Genomic DNA, 18005 nt, shown 5'->3' with positions numbered 1-18005 from the left:
TTAAGCATTAAGTAATAACTAAATAATATTGATAACAAAAGCAATGTTGTGAAAATCAAATATTTTGTCAACACATTTATTACTATATAACTAGGAAATTACGTTAATGTCTATTATTGATGGACAATGTTGATGGTTTTTTTATAGATAAATTGGGTCAGAAATTTAATAATATGAGATAAATTATACATAATATTACATAAATAAAATTAATTGAATCATTTGTTTTCACGATTTAATGTACTGTATTACTGTGCCTTTTGAAGGTAGGTACTATAAGTAGATACTAGATATATGTAGTTATGCAATGTGCCAGTAGGCGTGTGTAAATACAAATATTATTATTTAATTAATTACTATACCAAATAAGTTATCGCGATTTATATTATATACCTACTATATAAATGACAGATATCTGCGATAGACATATTGTACTTACCTCATTTACCACCATCAGTTTATTAGAGCCAGAAAGTACATTATTTTTATTACTGATAGATAAATCAATAAATCGAATTTACAGCACAAAGGCATTTTTAATTCAGCAAACGAATAGTTGATTTAAATTTTTTATAAATTATGTTTGAAAATGATCATAATTATTTTCATTACCAAGAAAATATTTCTAAATGCATCATTGTCTGAAAATAATGGAAATCAATATCGTGTCTAATTTTATCGGAAATATCGTTATTGACTAGTCATTTTCGTCAATACCTTAATTTACATTGTTTCCAATAATATGTTATTTATATTTATGTAATATTATGACTACAAATTTCACTTTTCATAATTAATAATTATGACATTTCGATTGACTAAATTTTGTAATTAACATATTATATTACGATATTATAATGTAATTGATAATTTTTGTTGTTCAATTAAACTTGATAAAAATTTGAATGAAACAAATATAGCAACAAATAAATTTCCTAAGTATGTATAAAATAATGTATTGGAAAAAGTTTTATAGTGAAATTATTGGTTTCTATATTATACTCCAATAATAAACTAATATTTTAAATACTGATTCATTTTAATGTTTTCAGCGTTGTAATATTACAACTAATATTAATACTATAAGAACGTATTTTAAAATATTTGTAATTAGGTACCTATATAGTTTATTAATTAATATTGTATACTTGGAGCAATTTTAGTATACCATTAAATAATAATTCTCACTCGCTGTCAACTGTTCAATTTTAATAAACATAAGATTATTTACAAAGACATATTTTAACCGTAATAATTAGCATAATAAGTTCTTGTTTACTCGGTTTGTAGTGCAAAGTTAAAATATTAAGCCACTGATCTTACACTTAATCTCTAATTGTGTTTCATATACAGTTACAAATAATAATAATTAATATTTTTTTGATATTTGACGTTTTTTAATTATACTCATTGTTTTAATTACATGATGGCCCTTATTTATTCATAGAAAATCATTCAGTACATAATATTTTTAGTTATTTTTTATAAACATCCGATAAAGTATTGTCTGTAATTACTAATTAACCCAATCATTTTAAATTTATAGTGAATATATTAAGAATTTATACTCGTGGTACATTTGTATGCATACAGAATATTATAATGCATTTGAGTAAAAAGTGTCATGTCAATGTTATCAATTAAATATTCATATGTATATACTTAAAAATGTTTTCATTTGTCATTGGTGTGTGTAATAAAAGCACTACAATATAATTTGCAAAAATCATTGACTGGTTTTTCAATAGCACGTGGACGTTCATTTCCAGCTAGGCTAGACTTTTCCAGTTGCATCACCGGTCACTGATATACTTTATTCGCTCGGTACCGTGTACCTTTTAAAGTACATTTTTATTATTTTCAAACGAATTTAATTTGATTAAAGATGGATTATTAACGCAATAAATAATTAATAATTAACTTAATAGATTGGTAATGTCGAGTAAGTTAAATTTATATATTTCCTATTTGGAAATTTAAATTTTAGTTAATTGTGCACATCAACCGTTCTAACTATTTGTCAAAATATTCTTTAATTGCGAATTAACAGTTTTATTAACTATAAATCAATATATCAATGTACATTTTACATTTTAATAATGCTCTAAATAAAAATAAATTATCAAAATTAACTTTCATCATTCATGATCAGGCATTGTTGATTTAAATAATACGATATAAATAGATTATTTTCATTTTAACTGTAAATTAGACATTAATAGGTACTGTAATTATAATATAGATAAGTAGCCAATTAGTTTTTTGAACAAACCAATATTGTGATGTAAATAGATTAGACAGATTGAAAAATATAAGTACTTACAATACATAATATTGTATTTACATTTTATAAGATAATCGTAGTAATATTTTTTCAACTATTATTGTGAAGATATAATATAATATTGATGTTCATTGAATAAAAGTTTTTACTATTTTAGAGTCTATCTTTGAAGTTTGAACAACTGCATTGCGTCCTTAATACTTCAAAATTATTAAGTTTGATTGTTGTACATATTATCAGTGTAACAGGTGTCATGCAAAATTTTAAGCCCAGAATAATTTTACCTTCTCTCCTCGCACCACTAACATTATATTATCCAGGGGTGAGATTAGACTGCGATACCAGTGTTAAAATTGTTAACTCAATGTTTATGTTCTATCTTTATTGTGGAAGAGAAGACAGAATAGTCATCTTTTGCTGGTGTTCATTTCCTCTTCAAGTTGCCTGTTCTTGGATGGGTCATTACCCAAGAATTTAAGAGATACGGTACACAATTTATCTTGTATAATTGAGTTACTTATAAAATAATAACTGTTCGGCTTATATTATAACATGATTTTATATTTAATTGCATTGTTTTTAATTTGTTTAATGTATTTTCCCACCACTGATGTCTTAAGACATAGCACTGGCCACTGATAAAGTAATAACAGATTGTTGAATTTATTATTTACACTTACCTCTAATAATAAAATGTTAATGGAGAAATAGGTCATGAAGAATACAATATACTTTATATAGCAGTTATGCATAATAATAATAGTATATAAATACATTATTTCAGAAGTTACCTACCAAACGATATGTATGATGATTCACTAATAAATATATTGCATATATCTTTAAAAAAAAAAAAACATGAATAATTCCTATTATTACATAATACATGTGGATCAAACATTAAACTATTAAAGTAGCAAGTGGTGTGGCCGCATTGCTATCCTATAATCATATGACTAATATCTTATTTGGACGTTTTTAAAATCGGATTTTGTATGTTTCTGATAGAGATTTTGTTTGTTTTATAGACCCCTTATAGTCCTTCTGAACTAACAGTGAACCTGTGAACCTATTGAATATCAACCAACTGAGCTTACCAACGTCGCGTTATTATTATTTGCGTGAGTTAAATTAATCTATCTACAGTTTTACTAAATCAATATTAATTATTATCAAAATTCTAATATAAACTATAATTACAGTATACATTTTACAAAAATAAAGATTCTTAAACGGGAAGCAGGAGTACCATCCATTCTCGCCGAAGCCCTTCAGCCAGCTAACATCCAGAACACGATTTTATTCATTATCAATTCTAATTTAATCAATCATCTATAAAATAATTGTATATTAATATTAAGCAACTTCATTCCAATGTAACTCCATAAATCTATAGTAGCCAATTGCCTAGATGGCGGGACTTTTATTAATAAAAAAAAAAAAAACTTAAACGCTCAAAACATTTTTCCTATAATGACGCTTCAAATTTTCTCTATAGCTACTTGAAGGAAAACTTACGGAAAACTTAGTGTTGTATTTTTAATCCTTATTTATGAACACAAACAATTTTATGATTTTTAAACTTCAAAATTACTTGCAAATTTTCGCGTTTTCGACAGATTTCGTAAAAATTTGAACTATAAACGCTTATAAAAAAAAATTGTGACTAACGATTTTTAATTTTTCTTTAGTTACAATAAGAACAACTTATAAGGAACCTTGTATTAAACTTTCAAGTTTTTTTGGTCGTCCAACATTTTTTTACCGACACTTCAAAAAAAAAAATTCTCAAAAAAATCGAAAATTTCAGTGGTCTATAAATAACCCAAAAAAAGTCAAAACTTGTTGAAAATTAAATTGTATATATATAACACTAACATGAACATTTGGTGAAAATTTCAAGTATTTACAGCGATTAGTTTTTGAATTACAACCATATAAAAAAATCGATTTGGTCGAAAACTGGTTTTGCGTAAAAATTCCAGTTTTTCGGTCATTTTTTTTTTTTGTTTTTCTCCATTTTTTTAAAAACTGTTGGAAAATATTTACTTTTGACTTCTATAATATTCACTTTTACATCGGAAACCACCCTCAAAGTTTGAAATTGAAGCATTATTTCGACTACCTAGTTATGCTGTGCACAGACACAAAAAAAAACACACATCATTGTAAAATCAATACGTTCATCACTTCGTTCAGAATCTAAAAATTATTATTATTATTAACAGTTATTTACGATATTGTGAACATTTGTTCCTTAATAAACAGCCAAGTATGAGAAATCGCTATAGTATAGAAAAATTTGGTGTTTAATTTAAAAATTTTTGAAATATCTTGTATCGTGAGTCGTGTAGACATAATAATACAATATAAATATTTTTTTTTAACGCGATCAACCGGCACAAACAAATATATTATATTTTTCAGCACAAATTAAGTTTACCGCCTTTTATTCGATTTTCCCGTTCTGTTGTCACTTATCAACACCTATGCTGTGGACATTGTGGCACGGTACACTAGATACGTCATGTCTGCCTCATGGGCATTCACGTGAGCGTCACATATTATGCGTGAACGAACATCACGACCGTCGCGACGAGTCTCACCGCCGCCGGTGATATGTAACTCCTTTTTCTATATATTTCCAAAAATTTCAAACAATGTGTCGTTGTTGCCCTGAACGACAGTTGGTAGAATACCAAGTACATTTACTTACAGTAAAAATGAGAGTTTATACCATACAATACACGATCCGGTTACCAAACATTAATTTCAAACGATGTTGTGCAGCCAAAATCTCGTTATACGCGTAATGACTTCACACTTATAGTGTTGTTCTAGGCGAGATGTATCATCTAACTATATAAATGTGAAATGGTGGATTGGCTATGCAAACTTATCACATGGGAATTGATTGAACAATTTTTTGAGATGTTAAACACTTAAACATATATAATATACATATATAACATAATAAACGACCACTTGTGGAAATGAGAGACTTTTTTCTCTTTTCCACATTAGAGGCTGCGACCCATTACATTGTATACATTTAATATGTCATGTCTATTCTTTTATTATCTATGTGATGTATTTATATTAAACTTGAATGAGGGTAACGTACTACCAACGTATTGAGTTACGTTTAGGTCTTCGTCAATGCTTATCACAAGTGGGTAGTAGGGAGATCATGTGATCTATTTATCTATGTATATATCACTATATGCATGATATTACTACTCTTATCCAAGAGAAGACATGTGCGGTCTTCACTCCCAGTGGAGTGGGACCTAGTTGGAAACCAGATGACGCAATCGAACGACAGCGTGGGGGATTTGATGATCGCGTAAAACCACACAATTTTTTTTTGCACTTTGCTATGAATCGAACCGATGATTGAGTGAGTCGTAGTCAACTGCGTGACCACTGCGCCACTCCGGCTCCAAATATAGGTACCCTGAATGAGGGCGTCTTTCAAAATGACATTTAAAAGATAGATATCTCAAAAAATTATTTTATATACTAGATAGACTATCTGATTTTGACAAATACTATTTGAGTGTCAAAGTAAAGAGGCATAGTCAATATGGGAGTGTATTATTAGTGAATAATTTAATATTTTTAAAGATGAACTATTGTTAAAATCACTTCACATACGTTTTAATAATCCCAATAATAGATTTATTACGAATAAAATCCACATGATTGCTAAAAGATAATTTTGTGTCAAATGAAACTTCCGGGTCTTTAATGATATACTTATGTGTTAGATTTGTATTATGTAAAACATAATTAAAAAAGATATATATATATATTTTTTAAAGAGTATGATATAATGGAGCATTTATCAATGTATAAAGACATTATATTATTGATGCACCATTTATATAAATTAACTAAGTCGGCTTGAAGTTCCAACGAATCATCAATAAATTTGATTTTTTTAAAATATTTTAGTGACATCAGCAAATAATAGACATTTTGAGTGATTTAGGACTTCATTAATATCGTTAATGAAAAAATAAAAAGTAATGGAGATAAGCGATCTCCTTGGGGAACACCTGATAATACATTTATTGAATTAGATATAAAATTTTAATATTTAACAACTTGGATACGATCTGTTAGAAATTAGTTAAACCAAGAAAGTATAGGATCTCTAAACCCATATAATTTTAGTTTGTAAATTAATAATGAATGGTTTACCTTATCGAATGCCTTTTTAAAATCTGTATAAATTACGCCAATTTGAGCATTATCAACGAATGAATTTAAAATTGATTGTTTAAATATACATTAATTAGTAATTTTTGAACGCTTTGGACGAAAACCATGTTGTTCATTAATAATAATTTGATCACAAAGCGGTAAATAATTTTGTTAACAAGTTTAGAAAATAGTGTAGGAAGTGTAGAAATCTTAGACATTGGTCGATAATTATTGTGACTTGAGATTTGTCTCCTTTTTAAATATAGGTGAAATGAAAAAATACTTCCATTTGTTGGGAAATATACCTGTTTGTATTGACTTATTAAACAAAAAGGTTATAATTGGTGACAAAATAAATGCTGTTTCTTTAAGAAATTTGGGGAAATATTATCAGGACCTGTGGAGTAATTAAATTTTATAAACCATAATTCATTAAACATCTCCATAAGTGCAAAAGTTATTAAATGAATAGAAAGTAAGGAGTTTTCAGAAATATTATAATAATTATTAACTTTGTAATTAGTTGGCTTATTTAATTTATTAACATAAGAAAAATGTTGCTTAAATAAGTTAACAAATTAAATCCCAAGCTATAGCCATCCTTATGGCTATTGAAACTAGATTACAAGAAGCTCATTCGAAATTCATCATTCTCAGCGATTCATTGAGCACTATAAAAAGTCTGCAGAACCTTTTCAATCCCGGTGATATTGCATCCAAAATTCTGAACAACCTCAACCTAGCTTCCAGTCTGGGTAAAAATATCCTCATCATGTGGATACCTGGCCACTCGGGTATAATAGGCAATGAAATAGCCGATGAACACGCCGCAACAACAACAAAGAAACCGTCTTAATTAATAAAATTTCAAACGACGACGCGAAAAATCTCATAAATGAACGTACAAAATATTAATGGCAAAACATATGGAACATACAAAACACAAAATTAAATGAAATAAAAAGAGACATACATCGTTGGACTAATCCTTACCTCAACCGTAAAGAAGATACGGTTCTCAACAGACTCCGTACTGGTCACACCAGAATTACTCACGGCTTCCTGATGACAAGAGAGGATCCCCCATCTGTCAAACCTGCGGAACCTTGTTAACAGTCAAACACCTAATAACCGACTGTTTAATGTTCAATCAAGAACGGGCCGAGCACAAGATATCCTACAACCTAGACGACTCACTTGGACCCAACCATAAAAAAAACATTGATTTAATTAAGTTTATTAAACAAACAAAACTTTTCAATCTTATATAAAAAAAAAATTATTATTATTATTAGCACTTAATTAGTATAATAACCTCTTTGTAACTAATGGCCTTTGTTGCCGATGTTATTTTTTGCGATCAATAAAAAAAAAAAAATTAATCCCAGTATTAGATTCAACATTATTATAACTTATAATATTTATAAGACCTGGAAGTAGGTACCTGCTTAGTAGATTTCTCAAATTATAAAAATTGCAAAATAATTTAACGTTGACTTTGATTAAACTTTTAGTTTTATTAATAAATTAATTATAATCCCGATATCTAGTAGTTTTACATTTGTTACGAATATTTTAAAAATTAAGATAAGTCGTGGGTGTTTGTAAGATTTTGAAAATATACTGTGCATTTTTTTCCCCTGAATTAAAATTTTTGATTTTTTACTGAACCAAGCAGGGTAAGGTGTAACTTATGTCTGTGAACTTTTGGAGTAAAATTAATAATTGCATAATCAGTATGAGAGTAAAAATTATCTAAATTTCCAATAATATTAAATTTCAAATTATATAAATTAGACCAATAAATTGATATTTTACTTTGTGGTTGCCAGGAAATTCTTTTAAGAGGCAGTATGGAAGAGGTATGGACCCTTCCCATAGAAAATTCTTATCTACGGCCCTAAATAGCACCTATAATATGTAATATATAAGCCAATGGGCAATGACATAGAAAATGTACTTACATTCAAGGACTAACTGTAAATAGTCATATTTTCAGAAATAAAAATATTATAATCAGAATACCTATAATACTAATATAATATTATCTAAAGTATTGATTATAGTTTGTTATTTATTATTCTCTAATATTATATGATAACTATGATGTGTACAAAACTATTGAATTATTAGTACATAATATCTACCTGTGTATTCTATATGCATGTTAACCAAGTTGTTAACATAAATAATGAATAATAGTATAATGAACACAAAACTGCTTCTCTGGGGTGTTTTACGAGAAATATTAATTAAAATCACTAATTTGTTCACGAGTTCACGTAATTTCTTAATTAACTTTGACAATTTATGTTCTTCTAATTAGAAAATATGAATACTTGACACCTATAAAATAAATGTAAAATACTTTTTTGTTTTATACAAAAACAAGTTAATATACATTGCAAACCAAATTGACAACTAAAAATATAACTTATTCAAGAACGTTTACATAACTTCTTTATGCCAACCTCCACCACCAATCTATAAGTACAAATAAATTGAGTTTTAAGTAGACCTATAAAGAAATTGACTGATGGGAGACTGTGTTAGAGTGAGTGGTCGAGGTAGAAAAGGGGCAAGTGGTAAACATTATTACAAAAAATTACATACAATTAAGCATACATTTATTTGTCATATCATTATATATGCACAGGTATAACTATATATTTTTAACAATATCATTACTTTAACTACAAAAAGAATTTATCATTAAATAGATTACATGGATTTAAAATTTGAACGACCTGAAAAACAAGAAAAATTCATTAGAAGAACACAATTAACTGCACCAGGTAGAGTAAATTAATAACAATAATGTTACATACAATTTAAAAAATACCTTTAAACATTGTTTCCAACCTTATATTTAAGAAGGAATGATAATGTTTAAATAAGTCACCACGCATCAGTTAAGAATTTTAGGTCCGTTTCGCCAGTACTGCCAGCACTGCAGCACTACCTGTTCAGTACTATTACTGTAGAACGAAAATAAAGGGACGGCTGACAATAAGTTGATAATAACCAACGAAGGCGGTAAAGAAAAACCTGAGTTTAGCCGAGTTTTCCTTTCCCCCGTACCATACCTGCTGTCTATAGTAGATATATGGTGGCTTAAATGCAAAAAACAATAAGTAAAATCAGAAAAACCCCAGGATCTGGTTTGCGCGTGTACGTTGTATTATTTATGGTTAGATTGTTATAGATGGTCATTTCTAAAATTGAAAATTAATATTGTGATGGCATTCGAATAGTGTGATTCAAACTGACTACTTTGAAGTATTTGAACACTGTTTATACTTGCTACTATTATGCTGCCTACTGAAATAATTATAACCGTAGTATTGTTTAACTTTTATTAGATTATATAATATGTAAGGTAAGTAAGAATTATTTATTATTTGTGTATTAATCTTATAACCTTATTATACAGTAATATATTTGTATTTTGTTAATTCAAAATAACAGGTTCCTTCTATTACAAATGGCGGATGAAACTAGAGGAAGGAAACCTAAAGCTATTAATGATCTTATAGGTATTGAAATAATGGAATTTAGAGATCAGATTGTCCTGGAAAATAATAGTAGGTTAAATAATTTTTTATTATTTATTTTATAATCTTTAATAGTGGTTTACGAACAGGTCTCAGAGTTGCAAGTGGTCACTACAAGGCATTTGCGTGTAGAAAAAATAATTATTGGGAAGTTTATGATGACCTAAAAGATAGTATAAGTCAGCCAAAACCAACTCAAAATAATGTAGAGGTTATAATTTATACACTTTAATAATATCAAGAATACAATATTAATTTTAATAACTAAAAGGTTTATAAAAAAAGGTAACACAATTTTAATATTTATTTTTTAAAAGTTTAAAATATATTTTATAAAATTAATAATTAACATTGTACATATTATTTTGTAAGCTAAATAAATTGATATATATTGCGGTGAATACTTTTACGTAGAACATTACATTCTATATACACGCGCATAGTAAAACGCGGGTTTTCTCGTGTTTGAGGGGTTGTACAAAATTGTTCAAAAAAAAAAGTACAAAATACTATCATGGTTTGGTATTTAGATTCGAAAGTGGCAGTGCTGGCGAAACGGACCTAAGAATTTTTAGGAGAAAAAGCTGATTCTTATTAGAATCTCCTCAGGGCACTTCTTAAATAATATACAAATCTAAGTATTTAAAAATAGAGTGCTTAAGTATACGAACAAATTTAAGAAATTTAAAAAAATTGATTACCTATTAGGATCTATAAATGGAGGTAAGCATATTATTGGTCAGGCATGTATATTGTATATATCTTACTGCGCATGTTGGAAATTTCGTTTGTCTGAATGTTGTGAAATTGCGAAGACGACAACCGCATTTGTTTTCAACCTACCATAGTAATTTCCATAATAATTTATTACGAATACATTATTATTCATTACCTATTGTATTACATTTTTACTTTTTAGGGTCTTAAGTTTTAATTTAATCTATTCTTATAAAATATTACCTTATAAAAAGCACCATAAAAATTCACAAAAAATGCTTTAAGATCTTTGATGTGGGCATAAAACAAGTTTTATGCAGTGTTTTAGGATATTATAATATATTTATATTTATATAGTACCTATACAATTTGTATATTTCTACTGGTATTATAACATAAGAAATTTATGATAATTATGTGTTTTAATGAAATAACTAATTTATTTATGAATTTAAATAATAATACCATTTAACTTGTATGAATAAACATTTCATAAAATTAATTTTAAAAAAAAAGGGTCGTGACTCTTTAACCTTTCTCGTATACGCATTTGAACTCATTTATGAATTACATATATGAACGTATAATTTCACATTATGAGTCGTATATGTCTCTATTTATATTTTTTTATTATTATTTGAAAATTGCCACAACGACTTAGGCCATTGGCTACAGAAATCTTAGTTTATTTACAATTATTGAGGAATCACTTAACAACCTAACATTTAGAGAAAACAATGAACTTAATATACCTAAAAATTAAACTTAAAAATAAAAATAGATAAATATAATGATGAATATGATATACGATTTTAAATTTGTGTGGGTATAGTTTAAGAATTTTAGTACATTAGGAGTACCGGAGCTTAGATTTTCATATAGACGGTTTGTTAAGTTATAATTCTGACGTCGTTGTTTGTACCTACTGTTCCTGAATTTGGTTAAGATGTGTTTAATCGTCTGAAGATAATTCCGGGCATCTTAGAGGATTTTCTTTCTTCATCAGGTAACCGTGGGTTAATCTGATATGGTCTATTCTGATTTCTGAGACGGTTTACGTCTAATTTTTCTTTTCTGGTTAGTGTGTTCATAGTTTGTCCATATTATATCAACTTTATTGGATGAGATATATTTTAGATATATTGATTTTTACTCTAGGTTTCAAATCATGTTCTCTAAAGATTCATAAAGTTCATCGGCGATGCAGAGTATTAACAATAAAAATAATAATAAACAAAATAGATAGTTAAATATTAAAAATTAAATCAAATTATTTAATGTGTTATACGCAAAAAGTTGGCTGAAGTAATGGAGAGATAGATAGATCATATTTTCCAGGAGTGCTTTTGTATTACAACTCTCATAATTTCATTTTAATATGTTAACTCTCGATAAAAAGAGTAAAAACTATTTAACAAAAAGCGAAAAGTTAAGGAACATTTTTTAGCCTTTGAGTTTTAAAGTTTTAAATCCCGTTATAAATTCACTTCATTGCAGATGATTACAAAAGAAAAACTTACCAATTGCCGTGATTGTTTTTTTTTTTGTGTGTAAAAAATGAAGTTTTTCAATTTAAATTAGAAGAAAAGTAGATGAAAATACCATAATTTATTATTTTTATAAACAAAGATAAAAATAAAATTTATTTTGGATCGAGATCAAATAGAAAGCTGTCTGTTTTTATGAAAATAATTAACGAAAAACCAAACAATTTTTTCATTAATTTTATACATTTCTATAATTCCAATATACAATTTTCAAATACTCTATAGATTCTATAGATTTTAGAGAATTCTATAGTATAGAACTATCTTAAGGACTTTTTAAAATAATAATTATGTAGACAATGTTTTATTATAATGTTTTGATTATTATTGATGTATAATATGATAATTTTCAAAGTGTAAAATATAACGTCAATTATCTATTTAATGATATATGTATATTATAGAGATAATATTATGGTTAATTTAAATCGTAAATATAATATAATTTAAGTTTATTGTTTTCAAAACTAAAATGTTATACATAAATGTTTTTTTATAAATAAACGCACCCTACGTAATATGTAAGTATCAAATACATGAATTATATTTATCATTATTATGCTATATATATAATATTCTTCTTAAATACATTTTGTCTAAGTCACTAAATGAAACCATTACCAACAACGTTTTGAAATGATTTGCATAATATTATTCTGCTTTGAACCTTTCATTTGACATATCATTTTTTATCTTGTGACAAGTAAAATAAGTTGATTTTAGTCCTTTATTTAGATACATATTTATGCATATTATATTTGGTTAATGTACCGAAATTTGCTATTTACAGTAGTTGTTATATATTTATTTCAAGAAATAAAATATAAAGTTGAGTCATTAATTTTTAATATTGCTATGCATGAATTGATAATATCTTATAAAAATGTAAAACTTTTATAAATAAATAAATAACTTTATTAAAATACGTCTCTTCCAAAAATATGTTAATATGTATTAGGTACACTTAATTATCTAAACATCATTTAAATTTAATAAATATCATTGTATCCATTACGAAGCTACCATATAGGTATGTTATATTAAGAATCAAAAATAATAATTTTTGTATTATACAATAATTATTAGAGTTATTATTAATATTTTTATAGTGGAATGTATTTAAATTATGATATAGATAATAATTTTACTTTTTTGAAATTCTTGAAATACCTACTTATAATTTAGTCTGTCTTATTTGCAAAATATTATTAACTATTTAATTTTTATATTTAATATTAAATATAATTTATAAATTATCAAAGTAAATATATTATGAGAAATGAGTGCACGACTATAGTATAAAAGCCAAAAGGTAAGTAAGTATATGTTACAGGATAATTTATATTTTCAATTTTGTTAGCCCAAATGATAACAAAATTTTTTTACAGTTTGCTCACGTATATTTTCGAACATAAAACTTGCATAACAATAACTTACAATCTTTACATACCTATTATAGTCGTGTTATATTAAGTCACTTCAGTAACTATAAGTAGCATTTATGTGAAATAAAATAATGTAAGTATTTAGAAATTTAACTCCAAAATATTCTAAAATCAAACTCTAGTACCTATACTGACGTAATTATTATGAGATTAACTTGTCAAAGTTCAAGCGGCTCTCGTTTATGATTCTATTACTGAACTACTCTGTGTTTAAATTTAATGCTATAACGTTTGGTAAAAGCAGCATGAATTACATTTTTATAAATTATTACCAAGGTTTAAATTTCATACAGTAGAGTGTAGGTAATATATTTTTATTTACAAATGTAATAAATAAACATGGGATTTGATGAAAAATGACGATACAAATATTTTGACATTTACGAATGGTGATAAAAATCTAATTTATAGTTGGTTACATAACTTGCTTGGTATGGGATCATTGTTATTTAAATAAATCTTTTTTTTTCATTTTTACGAAAACTTGATCTCCCAATAATCAAAACAAAACTTTTTCAGTCAAGCTCTGGTTTAGAAATACAATTTGTAAATATACAATATAATTATTTATAAATAATAAATATGATACAATATATTGTATAAAACTAAAAAGCATGTTCGGATAATCCTAGACAGAATATTAATGACTTTTTCATTTATTTTCCATAAAACAACACTTAGTGGCTATAACCACGCAGTCTTATTCTAGCTCCATGTTAATTTATTTCCTCCCATACATGACTTTTTCTACATTTTTGTAAAAAAAAATAATTACTTCCAGAAAATGCTCAATATTTTTGTTAATAACTGCGAAAACTAATAAAAAGTTGCTTTACAGATATCAATTATTATTGTGCCTCGTTAATTGTGATATTTATGCTCTAGTATATCCATATAATTTGACAATTATAATGCATTCATCGTTCCTCTCAGAATCTAAAATCAAAAGAATTTCATTCTATATTGTAATGAACATAATATTGACACAGTAATAACGAATCTATTACTAATTTATATACTTATTCGACTTATACATATTAGGGCTGAGTACAAAAATCGAGTAATATAAACATTACCCATGCCTATTGGCTAATCGCAAAGATTCCCAACCAGGGTGCCGCGAAATTTATTTAGGGTGCCGTGAAATTATTTGAAATAAATTTTTTTATTTTTTTAAGAAAAAGCTAGTTATAAAGTGGTAGAATTAATAGTCGAAAATAAAAAACCACATAGGTACAATAGGTGAATCTTTAATACTTCCAGCCTGTTCAGAAATAGTGCGTATTATGTTTGGTAGTGAGGCTGAAACTGAAAGTTTTATTAATAATGATAATATTATATAACAATTTTTTTTTTTTGCAAAGAAATGAATTAAACGACAACTGGTCTCGATGCGTTTAATATTATTGATTCTTATCTTAAATTATTAAATTTATCCTTGGAATATTGTTTTGGTATTTGCACTTATGGCGCTCCTAGTATGATTGGTTCTATAAAGGTTTTTCGTTGGCAAAAAAGTGTAATAAAAATATACTTGCAAGCAGTGTCAGCCTGGCCAGGGCAGCGAGGCAGCGAACGCTGCCGCGAGGCCCTCGCCTTTTTTTTTTTATTCTTCCATAGGCACCTAAAAATGATAAAATAATGATGGACGGGGACATAATAGCCGAGGGTGCTAAGTATTGTTAAAGGCTCTTTAGGTCATTAGTTCATTACATACTTGTGCGATTAAATTTTGGTAATTGCGTGTCTCGCACAAAAATATACAATTAATAAGCAAAAAGAGTTTAAAGGATAAAAAAATATTAACATTGAATACTTTCAGTTTATTGGGATAATATTGTATTATTGTTTTTATAATGCAAGTATTCCCTGGGTGTTTTGTTGTCATGCAACGATAAATTCTATTATCATGTAGCTATTAATGAGATATACATATTATACAATTTTTACATGGTTATTATGTACATAATATACATTAATTTTCATTTAAATTATGAACAATATTTTATACATCATATTAATTAACATATTATTTTATACAATCGTCCCTTCCTCTTGCAAGGCTAACAAACCGTACATATTTGATAATTCTAGTGGCTAAGAACATATTAGACGGTCTTTGCAGGTACAAGACATGCGGCCATATCTTACAAACAATGCGACAACAACGACTTCAGTCAATCAGCATCTGGCCATCCTCCACGAATGGAGGTGGAGGCAAATAAAACATTGCTGAAAAGCAAAATCTTGACGATGCCACACAGCATGGCAGCGGCGGTGGCTGCGAAGTGTGAAATAGTGCCGGTCCCACATAATAATACACCGGCAGCGGTGGTGGAGGGAATGAAAAACCAGAGGCAATCACATGGTCAGCAGATGGAGGTAAAGGTTGAGAAGAAAACATTGCAGGCCCCACATAATATTGGTGTGGTGCTGACAAAACCGGCGTCTCCAGTGACGTTTCCGTCGGACATTCTGACGGCGTCTCAAACTGTCTTTCAGATGCCCTTTCATGCGGTCTTTCCATCTGCGTGCCAATATCTTTCGTCTCAACCACGGGTTTTTCATCACACTACAAGGATAATCACACATTATTTTGCTTTCACAATAAAAATTTATTATACTATATTATATTCAGTAAAATGTACTTTTTTCAAAGTTTATAAATTATCAAATAGCTAGAACATATTTTTTCACTGTGGACCAATGTATTTAATTAAATTTATTTTTTTTACATTTAGTAATATAAATATACCGATTGGAAATGTGGTTTAATAAATTAGGTTTAGTAGTAAGCCATTACCCCCCTCCATCGAGGACTGCAGTATTATATTGTAAATATAATAATTTAAATATATATTGTAATTTTTAGTTACCACTTTGACGAGTGTCTCGTCCATTTGTGATTTATTTTCTATTTCAACACTTGTTTTTCCGCTACTCATTATCGGAGTAAATATGTTGATTAGTTCTTTAATATTGAATAACGCATACAGAAGAACGATCATTTTTTGAAATTATAATAAGTCTGTGGTAATGAATAATGGACGTCTGCAATGTAAGCTTGTCGAATATAATATAATGACCGATAACTTTAGATAATTTAAGGCAAATTGTTTTAATTATACAATTGTTAGTTGATATTCGCTGTCATGTCAACTATAACTGAAGCCAGCATATTGAAAATATTGTGTTTATTTTTATATATTATTTAACAACCCAGCTGTATATCGGTGGTTTAGCGGCTCGTTTAAAATTATAGATGCTTTTTGAATAATATCAAAAGCTTACTAGGTATCATGGGGAAAAAATCATATGGAGACCCAGGGAAAAGTTATTGTGATATTATTCCATTGATCCGAACTTGCGGATATCAATTATACGAGATATATATATAATATATATATGAAATATATTTAGCACTCTATACCAGGTAGACAAACCATATGTATAAAATATAACTAAACACACGATACAATTTTACTATTATATTATAAACATATTTTTATATATTTACAATTTATATAAATATTGTATTAAAATTATACAAGTAATATTTGAACTTTATTTTTGTTGCTTTAATTTTTACAATATATTCATCAATGATAGTTTTCTACTTTTTCTAGACTTCTAATGTTAATTTATTTATTTCGTTATACCTAGGTTAACCTTCCACTTTCTAATATTATCATGAATCATGATCAAAATATATTATTCAATAGCAATATTGATCTGCGGATATTATGTAGCTAAATTGTCTAGCTAGGACGCCGTTTGATCGTAATATATAATTCTTTTTAATATTCTATTGAAATTCTTGGTAAAATGGTAAAAACTATCAATCTAACGGAAATACCAAAATAAATGTATGAAAAGATACAACAGTATGTTAAGTTGTATTTGTCAATTATAGTAATCGTTCACTTAGTATGCCTGAGTTATTTTAACAAGAAAACAGACAAATTATTTCGGTGCTTGTGAGTAGGTGTTCTCGTATTATTTTAATTTATATGTACTTTCGATTTCACAATTCTTTAGTTTGATAGCGCATACATTTCAATAAAAATACATTTTTACTAAACTAATAATATCTTACCATGTGCTAACTAGACTTTGGGACTTATATATTATCGTCTCTAAAAACAATACACATTTAGAACTGTGCACCAACTATCCATTAAAAATATCAATTACTTTTTCATTAAAACAAAAAAACGTCACGATGACAAGACATACAAAACCGTATTCC

At 27.2% G+C, this 18005-nt stretch overlaps 1 protein-coding gene and 1 long non-coding RNA gene across 2 annotated transcripts in view; one reads left to right on the top strand and one right to left on the bottom strand.

Moving 5' to 3' along the window:
* Nucleotides 1-3719, top strand: part of LOC149055929 (uncharacterized) — a 38098-nt gene extending 34379 nt beyond the window's left edge. The window contains exons 2-3 of the long non-coding RNA XR_016191395.1: nucleotides 3313-3405; nucleotides 3487-3719. This is a non-coding gene — a long non-coding RNA (uncharacterized LOC149055929). The remainder of the gene's footprint in view (nucleotides 1-3312; nucleotides 3406-3486) is intronic.
* Nucleotides 3720-15500: 11781 nt separating this feature from the next.
* On the bottom strand, nucleotides 15501-16701 carry LOC149055928 (uncharacterized). The gene is made up of 2 exons (XM_089226974.1): nucleotides 16633-16701; nucleotides 15501-16328 (listed from the first exon to the last, which is right to left on the bottom strand). The coding sequence occupies exons 1-2, from the start codon at nucleotides 16699-16701 to the stop codon at nucleotides 15930-15932; spliced, it is 468 nt and encodes a 155-aa protein (XP_089083100.1). The 3' UTR covers nucleotides 15501-15929.
* Nucleotides 16702-18005: the final 1304 nt, after the last annotated feature.

Source organism: Diuraphis noxia, unplaced genomic scaffold (assembly GCF_037042655.1).
Source record: "Diuraphis noxia isolate RWA-SAM2 unplaced genomic scaffold, SU_Dnox_SAM2 contig0004, whole genome shotgun sequence".
Taxonomy (NCBI): domain Eukaryota; kingdom Metazoa; phylum Arthropoda; class Insecta; order Hemiptera; family Aphididae; genus Diuraphis; species Diuraphis noxia.
This window is presented reverse-complemented; position numbering and strand designations above follow the sequence as displayed.

What these genes read in the sequence shown, in the direction of transcription:
- LOC149055928 (XM_089226974.1), bottom strand. Translation starts at nt 16,701, where the DNA reads ATGAGTAGCGGAAAAACAAGTGTTGAAATAGAAAATAAATCACAAATG. An exon ending in ACGAGACACTCGTCAAAGTG is followed by an intron (nt 16,329 to 16,632) that starts GTAACTAAAAAT and finishes TTATCCTTGTAG; the next exon opens with TGTGATGAAAAACCCGTGGT.